At 37.0% G+C, this 20,602-nt stretch overlaps 2 protein-coding genes across 12 annotated transcripts in view; one reads left to right on the forward strand and one right to left on the reverse strand.

Moving 5' to 3' along the window:
- Positions 1-5,636, forward strand: part of tns2a (tensin 2a) — a 78,277-nt gene extending 72,641 nt beyond the window's left edge. For 5 of the 6 annotated variants that reach the window (XM_065249819.2, XM_065249820.2, XM_065249823.2 and 2 more), the window contains 2 exons: positions 1,179-1,208; positions 1,564-5,636. In XM_065249819.2, coding sequence (XP_065105891.2) covers positions 1,179-1,208; positions 1,564-1,705 — 172 coding nt within the window. In that variant the 3' untranslated portion in view covers positions 1,706-5,636. The remainder of the gene's footprint in view (positions 1-1,178; positions 1,209-1,563) is intronic. The other variant, XM_065249821.2, reaches the window with a different exon arrangement.
- A 498-nt stretch (positions 5,637-6,134) lies between these two features.
- The window catches only part of foxp1a (forkhead box P1a), a 68,178-nt gene continuing 53,710 nt past the window's right edge, over positions 6,135-20,602 (reverse strand). For all 6 annotated transcript variants that reach the window (XM_065249828.2, XM_065249829.2, XM_065249830.2 and 3 more), the window contains 10 exons: positions 16,922-17,026; positions 13,465-13,552; positions 13,091-13,174; positions 11,401-11,608; positions 10,815-10,891; positions 10,551-10,652; positions 10,334-10,455; positions 10,159-10,222; positions 7,184-7,344; positions 6,135-7,086 (listed from right to left, as the gene is read on the reverse strand). In XM_065249828.2, the coding sequence (XP_065105900.2) occupies positions 6,933-7,086; positions 7,184-7,344; positions 10,159-10,222; positions 10,334-10,455; positions 10,551-10,652; positions 10,815-10,891; positions 11,401-11,608; positions 13,091-13,174; positions 13,465-13,552; positions 16,922-17,026 (1,165 nt within the window). In that variant the 3' untranslated portion in view covers positions 6,135-6,932. The remainder of the gene's footprint in view (positions 7,087-7,183; positions 7,345-10,158; positions 10,223-10,333; positions 10,456-10,550; positions 10,653-10,814; positions 10,892-11,400; positions 11,609-13,090; positions 13,175-13,464; positions 13,553-16,921; positions 17,027-20,602) is intronic.

A 20,602-nucleotide genomic window follows, 5' to 3' on the forward strand; every position in this document is an offset into this window, starting at 1 on the left:
CGAAAATAACCTTGGTCTGCGCTATTCTTCGAGATGCACTTGACAGCCTTTTGTGCGGCGAATTTTATTTTTATTTTTTTGACGACCTAGTTAAGGCGGTAGGGTTTTCCAGCTTAGGCGAGCCGCCCGAACTGCAAAGTGCTGTGGAAAACCCTGTTTATGCATTATAAGAAATGCTTTAAAGTCTCCCTGTAGGCAAGAATTTTATTGTGTAAAACTCATCTTTGAGCATTATAATAGCATATATAAAAGTTTCACCTGTGACAGTAATTTCCTTATGCTATAAGGAAACAGCTTGAATGTAAAGGGCTCGTTATAGTCGTGCGTAGGTCCTACGGATAGCCTACGCCTAGCGTAGCTACAGCGTAGAACCTACGCACGACTATAAATCGCCCTTTACTCTACACCCTTGCCTCATTTAGTATATGCAGATTTATGAATATGCAAATAAGTATATCCCGCCTCTTCTCAATTGCTACTGCTCGGACCATACTTATGAATATGCAGATTAGTTCCTTCCTGCCCCCACTCTTTCACACCACAGATATACAGTACTGTGCAAATGTCTTAGGCCACCACCACCCGACTTGTTGTTTTAAGAATGTCCATCCATATTTATTTTTCAATCTATTTTATTAAGATACAAACAGAAATACAGGAAATATGTACAAAAAAATAAAAATTTAAGTGTTGTCGTCTTCAGGCATCAGTCAGTGTTTAGTGTGACCTCTCTTGGCACAAAACACATCTTGAGTGTTTTTGAGGAGACTGAAGTCCTGAAGTCATTCGATTAGAATAAGAAATTAGGATTCAATTTTATTTAGGTTTAAGAGATTTTGCAGCTGCCTGCCATATTGCTCAAGTGGAAGAGGAGTTTACCCTAAATACTTGACACTTCAGCTTATACTTTTATACAGTTTTTAAAACTACATACACATTTCCTGTATTTTCTGGTTGTATTTTATTAAAGAGACTGATAAGCAATGATATATGATCACTATAACATTGCAAAAACATCAAATCTAATTCTGGCATGGTGGCCTAAGACTTTTGCACAGTCCTCCTGTATAATATATACGTTTGCATACTGGCATGAGGTATGTTTGTGTAGCATTAGCTGCAGTGTGAGTGTGAGTCTGTTGCTCAGTTGTGTCTCTGTCTCCCTCTTGCTGCCGTAGGTGGACTAACACAGACAGCACAACCTCTAAGTAAGTCCACATGTTGCTGTGTGTGTCCTGTCCCGTCTGTTTTAAGAGCTTGTGTCTGTTTTTGTGTCGCTCCTGACATTAAGCTTTTATGCATGATTATAGTCTTATTATCCATATTGTATTTCTGTTCCCTTAACTCTTCTTGTGATAGTTTTTCCAATGAATGAGGTTTTGTTTTAAATGCTTTTATTTATTATTGTTGGGTAAATGCCACTCACTGCAGGAAATATTTATAAAGTGTATTTTCTTACGCATAACAATGTGTCCATCTTCCTATTATTTGTATATTTTGTCCAGCTGATACTTTATATTTTTATTTCCAATCGCTCATCAGTTTATCTCTGTGTCCTCCCAGAGTATTCGGTTTTGTTGCCAAGAAGCCCGGGAGCGTGGCGGAAAACGTTTGCCACCTTTTCGCAGAGCTGGATCCCGAACAGCCGGCGACTGCCATCGTCAACTTTATAAACAAGGTTATGCTGGCACCACAGAGACGCTAGAGCTGTGGAGACGAGGAGCATTGATGATTTTCGGTCACACATTGCCTCATGGTTTTAAAATGGCTTTGCGCACCTCTGTTTAAAGACCAATGATGACTAAGTTTAAGGGCTTCAACACTGTCTTGAGTTTTGTTATACCAAAACAAATTCAAACCAAAACTTACAGAATGTAAACCGTTATGAAGAGATATTTTTGCATTTAAAGGATGAGTTTAGCTTTTAAATAAAGTCACTCGTAGCACCAAGATTGCAACATGATGCAGCAGTGTTAGCATCAAAACACATACATGTATCTATCTATGAAGCACTGTTACTCTCCCCTGAATAAAATCAATCTTGTATATATACAGTATACACTATTAGATGCTGCAGTATGACAATCATCTGTTAATATATCAATGTCAGATTGTGTTCAGTAATTGTATGTGTAAGTTATTGGTCAAATATTATATCAGCAGCCATGTGCTACTATCAGAAAAAAGGAGTGCTTTTTTTTAATCTGGCCCACGGTGTCAGCGAATGACAGCGAAAGTTACAAAGTGTTTGAGATGGAGATGCAGACGGAGAACCAGACATGGTGTAGTTGAAAAGCTGAGCAGGAGTTCCAGTATAGAGAGGATTTTAATGTCATGTAGTGGAAGGCTGATGGTTATGTGATTTATTACGCAAAGAGAATTTGGTTAACTTCATTAAATCGAGCTTCATTAAAGGTTCCTTCGGGCTATGCTTCCATCAAGAATCTTTCCACAAACACTTCCTTGTAGTGGGAAAATGATCTACCCAGGTAATAATAAAGTATACTTGAATGTACTAAAAATATACTTACAAGTGCCATAGAATGTAAAAGTGTATTTAGCTAGGCATAGATGAATAACAAGAGTTGTGTAGATGGTAATGACCTATAGTGAGCCTCAAACACGATTGTTTTCTCATTTTTATGTAAACCTCATGCATGCAAAAGACAGCTGGAAAACAGACCGATCTCAACATAACACCCACTGTGACGTTACAGTCGTGATGTACGCCCACAACATTAAATTAAGAACAATTGAGTTCGCGCTATATGCTAGTTAATGCTATATGCTAGCGTTTAGGCTGAAGTTCTACTATTGACGTTACAGTTACATTTTGCAGGTCCATGAAAAAAAACGTACCACTCAAAAATGTCTATTAAAAATCTCCAAACAATTGATTATTCCTCAAGTCTGTATCTATACAGGCTCAAACATAAGGGCTGTTTACATACACACAGAGCTACTGAACTGAACTGCTCTAATGCTGGATTCACACCAAACGCGGTAGAGGTGGCAAAAACGCGCTATTCGCATAGTTGGACGCTTGAACATTTAGAGTTTACTCGCTTTGAGACATTCACACGGAAATTCTGTGACTGCTCCCTGCCTGTAATCACGTAACGGCAAAGTTCAGATTTTTCAACCCGCGTGTTTGCTTAAATTCACATTGAACGCGCAAACTAGACACGCGAATGAGGCAGATTTGCATCTACCGTGCCGTGCTAAATGCCTTATTCATGCCGCAACCTCCAGACACGCATAAAGGGGCTTTACATTGACTTATTACACGGCTCTCTGGAATGCTTGATTCTGATTGGTCAGTTGAGACATTTGCAGGTTCGTTCTTTTCAAATAATAACCGCTCCAAAGTAATAACGCATAGCCGTACTACTTGTATGTTTTAAATCCCTCCGCGCCAACAAAGATTACTGTTTGGCGCCATCTTGTGACAAACACTGGACAACCACAATTAAGAATGGAAAATTTTGACATTAATTTTAACATGTACGGAAAAAAGAAAACATTTAAACAGTGGATAGAAGAACGAACAACGACAAGACACAGCTGAACTTGAGCATGACATGCTATGAAGCCAACACACACAAAAATACAGAATGGACATTAAAACTTCTCAAAAACTGGATAAAAGAGAAAAAAATGGAGACAGACAAGTATGAAGCAGAGGATCTTAATAAGGTATTACGATCATTTTATGCATCTGTGCAAAGTTTCGCGGAAGGATAAAAATGTTAATTTAAAACAAATATGCCAATAAAATGTTTCAAATTCATATTCATGTCCAGTTGTCCAGTTTTTTTTCTTATGTGGCAAGTAGCCGTGTAATAAGCGGGATAATGTAGAGGCAGCCTGTAGTTATTGCGAAATAAGCCCCTTCAGTGTGATACAAGACCCTCCGCTTCGCGTCACACTGTCGGGGCTTATTTCCCGGCTGCCTCTACATTATCCCTTACTTAACATTGAAATCACTCGTGCTTGAAACCTCTACCGCGGCTGGTGTGAACGCAGCATAATGCTACGCACACACCAAACGCGGGGTATCGCGTTACTCACTCTAGATCACTCGCGGGATTTAACTTAACTAATTTTTAACTTGCGTTGAATATTTTCAACTTGGGCGAAGATGAATATCCCATATCGCATCGCCCCACGCGAGGACGCGTCTGATCGCATCTTTGCATTGACTTTGTATGTAATCTAGTTGAACTCGCGTCTGGTGTGAACCCACAGTAAGAAACAGTCAATCAAAGCAGAGCTCAACATTATTATTCATGACTTTTTTAAATAAGGTAATAATAGACCATTTCATTCTGGGGGCAAATCATAGGGTTGTAAATGCGCATGTAAAACCGTCTCTGGATGATTTTTGCACTTAATAAAGCCACACTATTTACGTAGATATCAGAGAACAAATTATTTCAATGCATTCTTTGGCACCTTTAAAGCTACAATATGTGAGATTGTTGTAATAAAATATCCAAAAATCACTTGCACAGTGTGATATACTTGCAGTTGTGTACGTGCATTATCCCAAAATTATCCAAAAATGTATAAATCCAGAGATAAATTCCTGTTTTAAATAATGTCTCGTCGTCCCTTTTCTCATCTTGTAATTGTTTCTTTCGTAAAAAGACAACGTTGTACTCAAACAAGAAGATATTTATTTACCTTTACAAGACGTTCTTCAGCCGCTCCGCTGTGGAACTTCAGTTCGTTGCGCTCAGGGGGCGGAGTTAAGAGGTTTGATTGACAGTTTGAGCGGATCCAAAAGATTTAGTTTTTTTTAAGTAAAATACAATTTGTGCACAAAATAATTGAAGTAAACTTAGTAAATGTACTATTTTTATGCACTAATTTTGTCTAAAAGATAAAACTTGAGAATATCTAAGCGCACTTAAACTGTGCTATTTTGAGACCATTGAAAGTATTACTTGTAGAACTATATTTTAGTTTTATTTATAGTGTATAAAGTTTAAACATTTATTTGGCACAAAATAACAATGTATCAAATGTAAAATAAGTGTATTTTCGTACATTCAAGTATACGTTCGTTATTCCTGGGACTTTACTGCACATAACCCTATTGAGCAAGTCTAGGGCAGAACTATACCACCTGTTGTGTAATGTTTCACGTATTCATAAACAACATATAACAGTGCTATATAAACATCCACATGACATGATTTATGTTAAAGCTTCGTCAGCTGAGCATCACGCCTGCGTGTTACGTTATATTGGAATATAATCGGTCTTTAAACTGATAAGACGAGTGGAAGTCTCCAGCTTTACATACGAGTGATTTAGAAAGTTGTTTATAACCAAAGACGTTTGTGGAGCAGCCATGTATTCATTGAAGCTGTGCCATTTATTTTACGTGCCTGTGTTGTTTTTGACAGATAGTAAGACACGTCTATGACAACTTTAATATATTGTATTCTGTATTTTCTTATTGATCTTTGTATGTAGTAATATATTTTCTCTCACATGCAGCTAACTCGGAAAGTAAAAACGACTACATGGAAGGAAACTGATAAAAGGATTTTTTTATTACCATATGCTATTTTTTCAGTGTATGCACAAATGAAAAATATAATAAAATGTAAAGTCATGGTACCATATACTGAATTTGTGATTTCAGTTTTTTGTACATCTGCATTGTGTTTCAACAAAAACATGATCATTTGTGTTTTATAAAATCTGATTACGTTTGAATGCTCTGTGTGTTTAGAATCAAACATTAGTGGAGATTTATACATCACAACATCATAAAACAAAGAGAAATCACATTCAGCATACAAGTTTTCACATTATTATACTAAAATTTTATTAATCACAAGGCCATTTATGCAGAAGTGTGTTGAACAAACTGACATAGTTGATTTGAAATAGATAGCATCCATTTCTTTTGGATGTGTGTAACATTCATAAGTTATTCAGTCAATGATTACGCATTATTACCTTATCAGGCAACGTGTCAGATTACAATTACAGGACATTATCTAGTACACTAGATAGACTTCTCAGTGTTGGCCAGATCAGGAGGGACGATGTAAACAGGGTACAAAAGAAAACAATCTTTGGTAACTGTTGCTAATTACACAACAGAAAAAAAACAACCAAACTAGACAAAAACTACTTGAATACAAAAAAAGAAACGTTTGGTTTAGCTAAATGATCAGGACTGTTAAAAATGAGGTTTGATTTCATTTCTGTGTCAATGTTCTGGATAATGGAAATACAGTAACCTTCTGTACACAATAGTGAAAGAACAACAATCAAAACTATAGCAAAAACTCAAAAAACATTCATCATCAAGTGCTGGTTATAAAATGTTCCCCTTTGGTTTTGTGTTTTTTCTGGAAAAACAGAGGTAAAAAAGATAGACATTCATAAATTCAGTTTCCATTCTACCAATGAGCAGCCCCAAATTTAAAGACGCGCGTTACCAACATGGCAACTAACCTACGAGATCAACCTTGCATTTGCAATGAAGCGTTTCATTTGGCGTTCACGGCTGCAGTCGCAGCAAATCTGACAATTGGCGGTAAAGCTAAACAAATCGAACCGCAGACGGCTTGAAAATCTGTAGGCATGAAAATACCTTAGTTGATGATTCAAATCAGGCGCTGTAGTGTTTAATATACAAACAAGAGATGTGTAACCTACAGCCCCCCCCCTTCCCATCCTTTGCAAACTTTTCTCATGTATAAACACAGACGAGCCCTTTAGTACCGGTGAAGTCGATCCATTGCATACAACAGAAACAATGAAATAATAAATAAAGAGTTGTTCCCAACAGGAATGGTTTGCGGCATTCATTTGTGTGAGTGTGTGTGGGTTCAGAGTCTGTTGGTACGCTGGACAGATGTCAAACGAGGGGCTGTGGATCTACGAGGACCTCAGCGGCGGTGGTCTCAGGAGAAAGCTGGCTTACAGGCTGGGTCGTGATCTTCTGGGTATTCTGCATCGTGGTTGGTGTCTGGACTTTGCTGGTCTTCCGTCTCTGGAGACATTGAACCGTTATAGTCCTCGGACTCCATGTGCTCCTCTTTAATTTGAGATTGGTGCCTGTTCAAAAAAATTGAAATCAAATCTCATCACTAAATTATGAGACATGTGTGACATCAGAAGATGGCATTAATAGTGTTTGAGAGATTTGACTTACAGTGTCGGCAGAGGAGAAAGCTCTGAACTGGAGTCACTGTGAGAGCCCTCATCATGCTCGTGTGAACTCATATCCTCATGCATGTTGGCCAGGGTCTTTAGACCGGATCCCCCCATAGATGCAGAGCCATAGAGGGGCAGACTGCTGTCCGCCATCGCTGCCTGAGGACAAACACATTATTACATAAGACAGGCTTCATTCATATAAATGTGATGATAGTATGTCATGATCGAAGTTTCCATTTGTTCGAAAGCCTTTACAAATGTAAGGTGTGCACATGTTCTTGTGAATTGCAGTATACGGCTCATGGTTTTGTATACACAATCCAGACATGAACCAGTTTGGATTACAAATATTTTGTAGTGGTATATATAGCTTCAGGTGACGGTTGTGTTGATGACAATACAAAGGTATTTGAAGCATTCACGGTGTCCAAGGGTGACTCGGTTCAATTCAGGTATTAATGAATGTATCAAGTGTAAACTGACATGACATTTGTGACCCTGTCTGTGAAATCCAGGCTGAAGTCTCAATCTAATTAATGTTCTTAGAAATCAGTCAATCACAAAAAATGACTAAGTGGGTTTTTTCACAGACTGGGTCACATTTGTGACCATTGGAAATTTTTTAAACATTACTTTTATTATGATTTATACCACAGGTCTGCTTAATGCTTTATACTGATTGGTTGAGAAATGTTCCACAGGTATGCATTAATATTCAATAAACTATTGTCTATTGTCTTAAAATAAACATCAGAGCAATGTCTGTGGTAACTGCGGTCCTTTGAATTATTTGTGCCCATTGGGTGTGCATAATTTTCAAATAATTCAACGGCCTGTCGTCAATTATTCCTTACATAACATTATTGCAAATCCTCTATGCATGTTACACCTCGGTTCTTAAATAATCTTCCAGTGTTTAAAAAAATCCATGCAAGCTGGAAAGGCATGTCTGGTTTAGTTTGATACTTCTCTCATCTATCATATTAATTCACTAAGGGGTGGTTTCCTTTACAGGGATTAGACTAGTCCCAGACTAAAATAAATGTAAGAGCTGTCCAAACTGAAAGCAACTTGCCCTGACATATCTTAAAATACATCAGTGCCCTTTGTTTTGCCTCAAAATGCATACAAGTAATGTCCTGGCTTAAGATAATCCCTGTCCGGGAAACCACCCCTAAATGTCCTATAGTCTAAGTAAAATACAAATACAATTTCAACGTTATGGATGGAACATTTGTGATCAAAACTTGAAATATAATTTCTCAGAGAATGCATTTATTACCGATATATTGAACCATCTGTTTATATTTTCCTAAACCCCTGATGATAGATGCCAGACATCAGACAATATCAGTCTATACTCATGTTTTCTATTTTAGATGAGGGAAACATGCATGTGTTATAGGATTGCACCGAATCCAGATTTTTTGGGTTTGGCCGAATACCGAATCCACTGGTTAAGATTCGGCTGAAACCGAATATCGAATCCTACTCGCATCCTTATTCCATTAACACAGTAAAACACATTCATGAAGTAAACAATGTCCACAGCAGTGTATTTTTCATTTTATTTTATTTTAACTGTAAAAAAAAGATAGGCAACATTATGCCAGGATGACAATTTGGAAAAACTATTTTGACAATTACCATAAGCCTATGCGTAATGAAAGCGATGCAGTGTGATGCGCTAGTTTTTTCCAGGTGCGTCCACGAAATGTGAACCGCCCCTAAGGCTCACCAAAAAAAAACTCGCTTATCTCCACGTCAGCACCCGATGTGTGTAATAAACGGCCGTGTGACCTCGACCAGCGTAGGGCAAGCCTAGGGTTCTGTTCGGTGGAAAAAAAATCTAAGATTCGGCCGAACCCCGTCAAAAAGCCCAGTATTCGGCCGAATCCTGGATTCGCTGCATCCCTAATGTGTTATGATGTGACAAAAAAGTTGTGTGAGACAACGTACATTGTAGGAATTCTGGTGAATTAAAATGCAGAAACCAGAAGTTATAATACCCAACAAATGAAGAAGGGACAGCTCTTAAAAGAACAAATGAAGAGTTTGGTTCCAAAATTAACGCCATTAAAAACAAAGTTACCACCAAAATTGGTTTTGTTTCAGGTCAGTATTAAAAAAGTAAATTCTTAATTTTATGCAAAATCCAATATCCACCGTTTTATTCTGTCATCTTTTCTCTCTTTTTACCCAAAACGCGATAAACGTCAGTCCTCCTCTGCAGAATGCAATAAATCGGCTTAACCAATCACAGCGCACCATTCCACACATTGTAAACAATAACGGCGGCGCTTTGAATACACACAGAATCCTAGTTTTCCTCATCTACTTTGTGATCAACAAACAAACAAAAACAAAATAATATTTTGATGGCATTGATAAACCTGTGGTGGTTTTCTGTGACGGGAAAGAAACATAAGCCATCAAAATCTAATAATTTACGTGAGCGGCAATAAGACGAAGGAAAAATATCACACAACAGCATTAAACTTCTGTCATGCTAACACATTGACCCCAGATCTTATAAAAAACTTTCCATTATTTTACTCAAAGTCAACGAAAATCAAGCAGGACCAAAACATTTTAATGCTGATCGCTGTCAAAAAAGTTCAGCGACGACATCCAAAGATTAAAGCAGCAATGACAGTGTTTTTAATATGACAAAGTGTTTTCATTAAAGCCATTAATGTTTATTTTTTAATCATTGTATATCACTAGTCAACTAAATGAATATAACATGGCACAGAGAAATGCACATTTATATATTGATTCAACAGATTTATAGCATTTTGAAAAAAAACTTGTCATTGATTATTTTTTCCACAAAATGAAATATAAATGTTTGAAAATCAAATTATGGATTTACATTTTTTATGTTTTTATAACCTAAAGATGCTATGTGAATATATTTTATTAGACTACAGTCTTTTTAAAAGGACAAAACATTAGGTGAATTCATACCTGTAGGGCAGATAAGGCAGGACTGTGACCCAAACTGGATTGGATGTTCTTCACCAGAGGTGATCTGCACAAACAGAAACAAAAACAACTTGACACCTTCAGCAACAATGACCTCAGTAGAATCTGAGCGTGGGACAACTGTGCCATAATTTTGTATCTGATAATAAAAATGTACCCAGTGATCTTCTGAGGTCGCCTTTTCTGAAACTCCATCTCATCCACGGTCCAAACGGCCCCCTTCACGTTCTCCACTCGCACGAAACACTTGTGAAGACTGAGGTTATGACGAACTGCATTCTGGGATTCCAAAGAAAGAAACATCATTAGAAATCTAAACACAGATATTTGAAAAACAACACACTTGAATGCATATTTGCTATGTTTCTGGTTACCTTCCACGTTGCTGCGTTGCGTCTGAAATAGGCGAATGTTCGCGTGAACCAGTTGTAGATTTCGTTTAGTGTTAGCTGCTTTTCTGGAGCCTCCAAAATGGCCTATAGATAAATTGTAATCACAATACAGTTCTCCTACACATTTGTGTCATGTGAAGCTGAAGTACAATCAACTCTGTTATAAAAGCAATGAACTGAGCCCATTAACAGAATCAAAACGGTTTAATTATGGTGATGTAACAAAGTTGGATTGAGGTTTCTTACCTGTCTGATCAAAGCTGCGTAAGTGAATGGAGGTCTGACTTCAGCACTCAGGTAAAACTCTTTATTCTGCACTATGTCTATGAGAAACAAGAGAGAGGTTTACATCACACACCAAGCTTGGTTATAAGTTTCTTTTCACGATTTAATCCAAAGCGATTTACAGTTCAAACCCCATGACCTTTTACACTGCGAATACAATGATCTACCACTAAGCTATATTGCCCCATGACTATTCGTTTACAGAATAAAAGTTTTTGTTTACATAATTATTATACACAGTACATCAACAAATATTATGTGTATATATAAATATAAACACACAACGGAAAATATATTGATATAATAAATATTTATATATAATAAAAATTATATGTAAATATACAAATGTTTATACACATGCAAATATTTCTTAAATATATACATGCATGTGTGTGCATTTATATATATTCATAATTATTATACACGTTACACACACATTTAATATGTAAACAAAACTTTTATTCTGTAAACGATTAGTCGCGACTTATCATAAGGCAGCTCTAGAAAAAAGCAGGTGCATTCTTCAGAAATGTGTCCCTCATCTCACCTTGGTCCATGGCCATGTTATATTTGTCAGCATAGCGTTTGCGGATGGGTCCCATGCTGTGGAGGCTGGTGGGGATGATGACCGATGGGCTCTGGGGCAGTGATGTAAGGGGTGTGGATGGGGCTGTGGCACTTTGGGAAAGGCTCATAGAGGGAGTTGTTTTGGGAACGGTTCCCTTGGCAAGAGTGAGGTTTGAAACCAGATTCACCTTAAAAGAAACAAGTAAACTAAAATCAAACTAGCATTCCTAATGGTCTCTTAAAAAAGAACTATGATGTTATGTATTTTTTGCAATTTAAGATTAAGATACTTTAAAGAGCACATATTATGCACAATTTTTTCCAGTTGTAATATAAGTCTCAAGTGTGCCTATAATGTGTCTGAAGTTTAAGCCCAAAATACCCCACAGATCATTTGTTATAGCATGCCCCTATTTGGGTGGGATCTAAAAAGCACTGTTTTCATGTCTTTACTTTTAAATGTCCCTTAACAAAAAAGACTGAGTGCTTTTGGTTAAAAATACATCTGATTCCTTTGAATAAAGTCTGAGACAATGTAGCTTTAGCCGCATTAGCTAACATGGCAACAAACACACAATTACAAAAGCTTTGGGGAAAAAATAACAAGTCCGTCAGTAGCCATGGGCGGGGCTTTGTTTGTGTGACATCACATTAACAAGAGAATCAAAACAGCATGTCTAATAAGCCTGTTTTGATTTAATGGGAATTAAAAAGAAGGATAGAGTGGATTTCTTAATTGTAGAATTGTTATGTGTACACCCTGACAACACACATTTATGTCCAAACACCTTGTAAAAGTGGATTTTGCACAATATGGGCCCTTTAATATTGAGTAAGGTCATGTCATAGATGGAAACCAAAATATGATGCTCCTAATATCATCATTAGATTATAAGACTTCAGCCTGCCCTGCATTTCACAGATATACACATATACACAGTAGGGGTGTGAAGAGATCACGTGCGCTGTGGGATTAAATATGTATCGTGAAATTAATTATGTCACAAGATTTCTCGTGGAGGTGAAACGCTAGCCGTTTCTGAAACAATAGGCTGCATCCTTTGAAGGTCGCTTAGTAGACTACATACATAAAGACGGTCTTATCAAAGTGACACTATGTAGTCTCAGTGTCTCAGATTAAACCCTCACTGGGAGTTTACATGATTTTATCTCTGCATGTTCTTACTCAAGAATAACAGTGGCTGTATCATTTCTATTGTAAAGAATTGGACAAAAAATTAAGATTTACATGGATTTAAACGTTGTTTGGGTAGAAGTAAGCATTTAAAGTGAAAGTAACAGAAGCGTGTACGTTAGCGCCCTCTGCAGGCAGGTGTTATACTGCATAATGCTTTGATGCTTTATTTGAACCAATTATTATTGCATCGTCATTATTATGTTATTTTAAAGGTTATTGCTCACTTGGGTCTATTTTTATTACCAAAAATATCAAATTACTTTATTATCAATTAGAATTTTTTTTTATAGAGACAGTCCTGGATTAATAAAAACATTTCAAAATAATTTCAGTTTCCCATTCATTTTATCATTGAGGATTTCTTAAAGTAAAAATCTCGTCTCGTTCTCGTGAATTAAGTGTCTCGTCACACCCCTAATACACAGCTACACAAATATACACAATGGTGTTAATGGTACATTAAGTGACATACTGGCTGAGGAGCTGGTTTGGGTTCAGTAGATTTGACGTGGAGGTGGGCCATCATGGCTTGAAGGCGTTCCTTGTCTTTGGCGAGCTGTTTGACAAACACATAAAAAAACAGATATGTACACAGATAAGCTTACTGAAAACCCTTATGAAAGTCCACGGTGTATTGTTAATGCTGGGAAGTCTTTCTTCATGTGTACATACAGTACATATGGAGCAGGATGAAAGATTAGAGCTCAGATTAGAGCAGGATGTTCAACAACATGCAAAACAAAAAATTATTAAAATACCATCGTAACACTTTCCTTAGTCTAATTTGAAACAGAAAAAATTCCTGCTGTTGTTTGACATTCATGTACAGTAATGTTAAATGAGTACCTGTAGCTCCAGCTGTTGAACCACCTGCATCTGAACTCTGCACTGTGCTGTACTCTTATCATCTAGTGCATGTTCACTATTCAGATGCCTGAAGATACAAATATACACAGACACAAATACAAGTATATTTAGGTACACCAATGACTACATGATTGGAAAGTTTGAATAAATCAAGTTTGATAAATGTACAACAACAACAACAACATTCATTAATTTCAGTAACCCTACAAATTTTCTTTGTGGGTTTTGTTTGTTGTGAAGTAAATATTTAGTAAAACACCAGTGTTGATCACTGTTTTAGTTTAAACAGTGATGACAGGTAATGTTGTATAATGAAATATTATCCAGCATCTCACCCCACCCTTTGGATTTACTCCAAAACAAAGTTATTCCCCACGGGCAGAGTGATTTACGAACGCTATGTGAACCGGTTTGAATCTTTAAGGAGTAAAATTCGTTCAATCAGACCTCGCCAACGTGACTCATCGGATGCAGTACGTCTATTGACAACTAGAGGGCAGTTTACTCAAAGAGAAACTATACAAGACCCACAAACTTTCACAAGACCAAATCTTAAAACTTCACTGACCTACACTTCAACCAATAACATGCATAACAGTATATCGACAAATGTACAATATTAAACAGCTATATGCAATACTTTAAAAGAGAGCAATACCTTTACTCTTAAAGAAATAACAGATTTTAAGTTACAAGGACTATAATGTTAAAACAAAGAAAAAAACTGTAGTATGATCAAATAATGAAAGGACACGCATCCAAATGTTCATTATTATAGCATCATAATGTTTTTCTGCATATGTACCTATATATTTCTCTTACATATAGCATGTAAAAGGATTTTTCAGTGAAAGGTTATGGAGTGTTATGAGATGTTTTGTAATAGTGTAGCTGTGAGTGAGCTGAGGAACAAAGGCAGTGTTGTGGCAATAGACAGGGTGGGGCTCAGACTGAGAGCAGGGGTCAGGGTCAGTGGAAGGGGCACAGATAAACATCCTCCTGTTGTTTGTTTTGGGAGGGATGGCCAGGATCACCATGGGTACTCTGTTTATCAGTGCACTGAGCTCAACCCTGAGGGCCCCACGACTCCACCGCCACAGGGGACAGAAAGAGAGAGAGAGAGTGAGAGAGAGAGAGAAATAAACAAAAGAAATGCGGGTGCATGCAATGGTGTCTGCAAGTCTGAGACGACTACTGAATTTTTTTGTATATATATTTATATAAAAAAGTTTATATATATGAAACCACATTTAAATGTGGGAGTGAATCTCCTAAATTTTTCCGTTTCAGATATATACATATACATATACTTTTGGCATGCAGATATATATATATTTAATTTTTTTTATATAAATATATATACAATATATACTATATATATATATATATATATATATATATATATATATATATATATATATATATATATATATATATATATATATATATATATATATATATATATATATATATATATATATATTTATATATATATATATATTTATATATATATATATATATATTTATATATATATATATATATATGAAACGAAAAAAATTAGGAGATTCCCTCCCACATTTAAATGCGGTTGTCGCTCCCGAAAGTCTGCATATATATATGTATATATAGTATATTATATTAATTCAATACAATTTTCATTACAAACAACACTATCAGTACATTCATCTCATGTTTTAAAACAATGGTTCACAAATTGGGGGGAGAGAGATGGTGCTGGCGGGACCTCTGATTTATGAAATGTTTTAAACATTTATTTATCATAACTTCCACAGAAAAATAAGGCTTTGAGATTGTTTTGTGTCATACATTTTCTTTGGGGCCATCAAGGGATGCATCTGCATGCCAAAAAGTTTGAGAACCACTGTCCTAAAGAGATCTTGTGTGCTTCAATTGTTGTTAGATAAGCTTCTATGGTCTTGTACACACTGCAAACTTTCGGGAGTGACAACAGCATTTGAATGTGGGAGTGAATCTCCTTAATTTTTTTTTGTTTCGTGTCTGTACGGAGCAAGACTCACTCCCGAAAATGTGATGATTGACACAGAAATAACCATAGCAACATTCTGCCGTCTCGTGTGTTTATCACTCACAGCTTTGACCAAAATAATTTAACAGCATTGTGATTCACAATAAACCTCCGTCTTGTCCGTCTTTACAGCGCGCGGTCTTGCAGTGTTGCCAGGTCCATGTCTTTTTTGTACGTAAATATCGGTTTGGCGCTTAAACGTTTATGGTTTTTGGCTCAAGAATCTATCTAGTTTTTGATCTTTGAGGTAAAGTATTTAGATTTATTTCGGTTTATTATTGGATTGTTCTTGTTCGCTGTTTTTGTAGTGCAAGATCTGGCAACACTAGTTAGCAAACGCTCATGCCTCTGTCATTTTCTGAACCGCGCATACAGAAGACTTTTTCCCCTTCTAGGCATTTAAAGGTGCAGTGTGTAAATTTTTGCGGCATCTAGTGGTGAGGTTGCAAATTGCAACAACGGCGCAGTCCACTGCTCATCCATCACTTTTGAAACGCATAGAGAAGCTAAGGTAGCCGCCACCAGAAAAACATGTAATTGTCGGAGACAACTTAATAAAAATTTTTGTCCGTTAAGGGCTTCTGTAGAAACATGGCGGCACAAAATGGCGACTTCCACGTAAGGGGACCCTTTAGTATGTAGATAAAAACGTCTCATTCTAAGGTAATAAAAACATAATGGTTCATTATAAAAAAGGTCTTTATACACCCCTGATAATTTAGTTTTGTATATTATTTTGCATTTCTGTCAAGAGATCTTTCTAAAAATTGCACACTGCACCTTTAAGACCTGTCATGTTTATGATGCACGTTTAAACACTTTATTAACTACTAGTTGTTCAGTTCGATTATGTACACACTAAGCAAAATTTCTGTAAATGCAGTTGTCACTACCTGCATTTTGCTGGTAATTCAGTTGTGGAATGCGGTTGTCAGTCCCGTAAATTACTAAACTGTGTGTGTACAGAACAGAATTAAGCATTAAAAGGTGAAGTGATAACCAAATTAATATGCAGTGTGTACGAGACCAATGTAAAGCATGATCGGTATCACAAAACTGCTTATTTATTTGATGACCCAGACATATTCATATTTCTGTTTTCCATTTATTGAAATTTGGACTGAACTGCAGATTTTCAGTGAGCCGTCTCAGATCCCAGTGCACACGCAAACAAACAAAAAAGTAGTGGGATTTTGAAAAAGGGTGGTTGAGAGAAAACAAGGCAAAAACAATAAAACCAAACCCTAACAGAGTAAAAACGGTAGGAAAGTGGTTGTAAAAAAGGCTGCGAGCACAAACAGAAATGAAAATGAGATCACTGCTGCGTGCAGCTCCTCAAACGGGACAATGAAACAATAAAGCGCGTTGGATGACAGCGGTCGACTCACTTGAGGAATGATTGAAAGTCTCCGAATACAGCATCACAGCCGGGCCACTTGCACACACCGTGGCTGTACAGAGGATGGGCGCTCTGGGAATGACTCTCCTGAGAACTGAAGCACAAACACATGCACATTTATGAAGCTTCAAGTGTAGAATCAGATGAAGATTTACATGTAAACCAGAATCATTCAAATCATTTCGCTTTTATCTTAAAAATACAATTACAATACAACACTACTATAAATTGTTAGCAACATAGTAATTGCTAGGATCTTAACCATGCGGTCTTGTATAGCTCAGTGGTAGATTAGTGTTAGCAGCGTGGGTCATGGGTTCGTTCCCAAGGAATTCACTTGGGATAAAATCGTCTGCCAAATGCATAAATGTGACCCTGGACCACAAAACCAATCATTAAGTAGCACGGGTATATTTTGTAGCAATAGCCAAAAATATATTATATGGGTCAAAATGATTGCATTTTTATGCCAAAAACCATTAGGACATTAAAGGATGATTTTTGAAAAACACTTTGGAAAAGGAAGTCGGGCCGAGTACCAAAACACATTTGTAGCCAACAGCAGTAAGGGTCATGTCTATTAACCGACATCGTTGCCTGGGTTGCGCATGTGTGGGGCGGGTCTAGCAAAAGAAGGTCAAGATTCTATTGGGGTAGGGGCGTGTTTGTTTAGGTGATTTCAAATATTAACATTGGTTTTCAGAGATCATTCACCCCTCCTTTAAGTAAAGATTGTGGTTCATTCACCACCATAAATATATAAAAAATTAGAGCTGGGCATAGATTAATCTCATACAAAATAAAAGTAATTTTTTGCATAACATGTTTGTGCTGTATGTAATTATTATGTATATATAAATACACACACATTCATGTATGTATTTAAGAAACATTTACATGTGTATATATAAAAGTTATATATAAATAAAAAACGATATTTAAATAAAACATTTCTTTATATATATATGTGTATGTATGTGTGTATGTATGTATGTATGTGTGTATGTATGTATGTATGTGTGTATGTATGTATGTATGTATGTATGTATGTATGTATGTGTGTGTGTTTAAATATACATAATATTTACACACATCACAAATTCATATTATGCAAAAAATTACTTTTATTTTGTATGAGATTAATCTAGATTAATCTATGCACGGCCCTAAAAAAAATACATTTATCTTTCATAATATGTAAAGACTTCATTCAGACAACTTTAAAAGCGATTTTGTCTATACTTAAATTCCTCAGATTCCAGATTTTAAAATATTTGTATCTCAGTCAAATATTGTCCTATCCTAACAATCTATACATCAATGGAAGGCTACTTTATTCAGCAAATGATGACCAAATCTAAACAAACTTTGACCCTCTATGAGTGTTTTTGTGGTCCAGGGTCACAAATGTAATCAGTACTTTATTGCTATCAAAATTAATAGACAACATATTAAGCATTTAAACTTGTGAGAATGTGGGTGGGTTTTTTCTTTTTCTTTTGATCTCTGGGGGGAAAAACATATTGAAGGTCTTAGAAACTAGTTTGCAGTGTTTAGTACTTTGTAACAAAGCTATTTTGAGCAGTGATTATTTTTGTACCAAAAGGGAAAATGGCAAGAATGCCTTATTTGTTTGCGATTGACAGAGGTGAGGTCCTTTGACCCATGACCCTCCACTTTTCTCGCCAAAAAGAGTCCCATGTGTCTAACTCTTTTACACAATCAAATAAAGAGGGAAAACATCTATGGCGGGCATCTTCTCATTCTGGGCTCAAACACAAACCCAACCCGAGGAGATGACTCACATTTGACAAATTAAAACCGACTTTGTTATTTTCGTTCGTATAAAACACCGAACAACCAAATAAACAAGCAACGCAGACACAAAACAAACTTGTGCAACAAATGTTGCTTCTCTGAAGATCCTAGATGGCATGTCAGAATAAATGCTCTGGAGTTTAACGTTACACTATTGGGCAGAAAAAAAAGAATTGATTACAATTCAGATCTCTGTCGTTGTGTTTGCATGTCACTCAGTAAGATAGAGAGCGACAGACAGACAATGCCCACATGTTGTGGTCTTCTGTAAGAGGTGAAGGACTTGTTCTCTGGTGCCAGCGCCTGCACTTAAGGTTTTAGTTTGCAGGCGTCTCTCTGTCGGGCAGCAGTTTACATGACACATGAAACTGACCACATAGTCCTTGAGCGCTCACCCTCCACCGATATCACGCAAACAAGCGCTGGTGCACCGCTCAAATCCATTCACTACGACACATCGGCACCTAATGAAATCTGAGCATTCGCTGCAAATGAGGTGATGTGGTTGAAGCTGGTTACGGGAAGGTTGCTGGTTCGATTTCTGCAAGGGTGAATCACCATCGTGCCCTTGAGCAAAGCACTAGACCCCAAGTTGTTTAAGGGGATGCTAATAAGGTTTATCCAGGGTTCCCACACCTTAGTTAACTTCAAATTCAAGGACCTTTCAAGGACTTTCCAGGTCCAATACCCTCAAATTCAAGGACTAAATGTGGGGACACATTTCAAGTAAGAGCAAGGTTACATTGTGTTACCTATTAAGATCCATTGTTACAGTTCCCTTTTGAGGGAACTCGCGCTGCGTCACTGTGGTGACACTTTGGGGACTCCTCCAAGGGTAAGTGCGTCTGAATGTGTATATCAAATTAGACCAATGGTGAGGCTTAACGACAAAAACAGGGTGACGCAGGAGCCAGGAAGTATATCGCTATCTGAAATATTGCCAAAGACGGCGTTACAGGGACGCAGGAAGTATGGCAATGGAGACGCAGCGTCTCGTTCCCCTCTCAGGGAACAACAGTTACATACGTAACCCGAGACGTTTTCATTTGTCAAACACAACTATGCAAAAAAGCATTTTGGTATGAATCAACATTTACATACAGAAGATATAACCATTTAAAGCAAACAGTTTAGCATGTGTGCTTAAAAAGTCTAGAATTTTTATGATATTATCCTACACGTTATCCTTCCTGCATAAAATATATTCAATCACTTTCAATGACCTGTATCTATGCATGTATATTTTCACAAACTTCCCAGGGCCTTGAATTTTTCCCCCCAGATTCACAAATTTTCACGGATTTCAAGCACCCCTGGAAACCTTTTAAATAAGGATTTGGTGGGTTCTTTTAAACTTTAGGTTCGAACACATGACCTTTGTGCTGCCACCAACATCAGGGACTCTCAAATTTCCCCATAGACACAGCAGTAGACAGAAGCAAATGAAATAATACAGGTATGAACAGGTAAACGAAAACAATCCCCTTCTCTGCAGTCCCTCCTCCTGTCAAACATTTGTTAAGTTAACGGCAGAATAAGATTTGAAAACGTGGCGCTTATTATCTGTCATTCTTATACAAGTGGTAACTGTGGTTTTGTTCATGCACATTTGAACCAAAAGTGAATCCATCTTTTATATAACCAAACTGTGTATTAACTATATTCCTCTGCCGCAGAAAACGTGAAACCAAACACTTGAGTTGTCATGCTGTTGTTGGGTAATAAAAAGGGCAATCTTCAAAACCCATTGCCGTACTGTAGAAACCTTTGATACCTGACCTGCGATGAAACACCTGCGCTAACTCACCTCGGCGGCCCTGATTAAATTCTATGCCCACTTATCTCGGCTTTA

This window comes from Paramisgurnus dabryanus, chromosome 21 (genome assembly GCF_030506205.2).
Source record: "Paramisgurnus dabryanus chromosome 21, PD_genome_1.1, whole genome shotgun sequence".
NCBI classification, from domain to species: Eukaryota; Metazoa; Chordata; class Actinopteri; order Cypriniformes; family Cobitidae; genus Paramisgurnus; species Paramisgurnus dabryanus.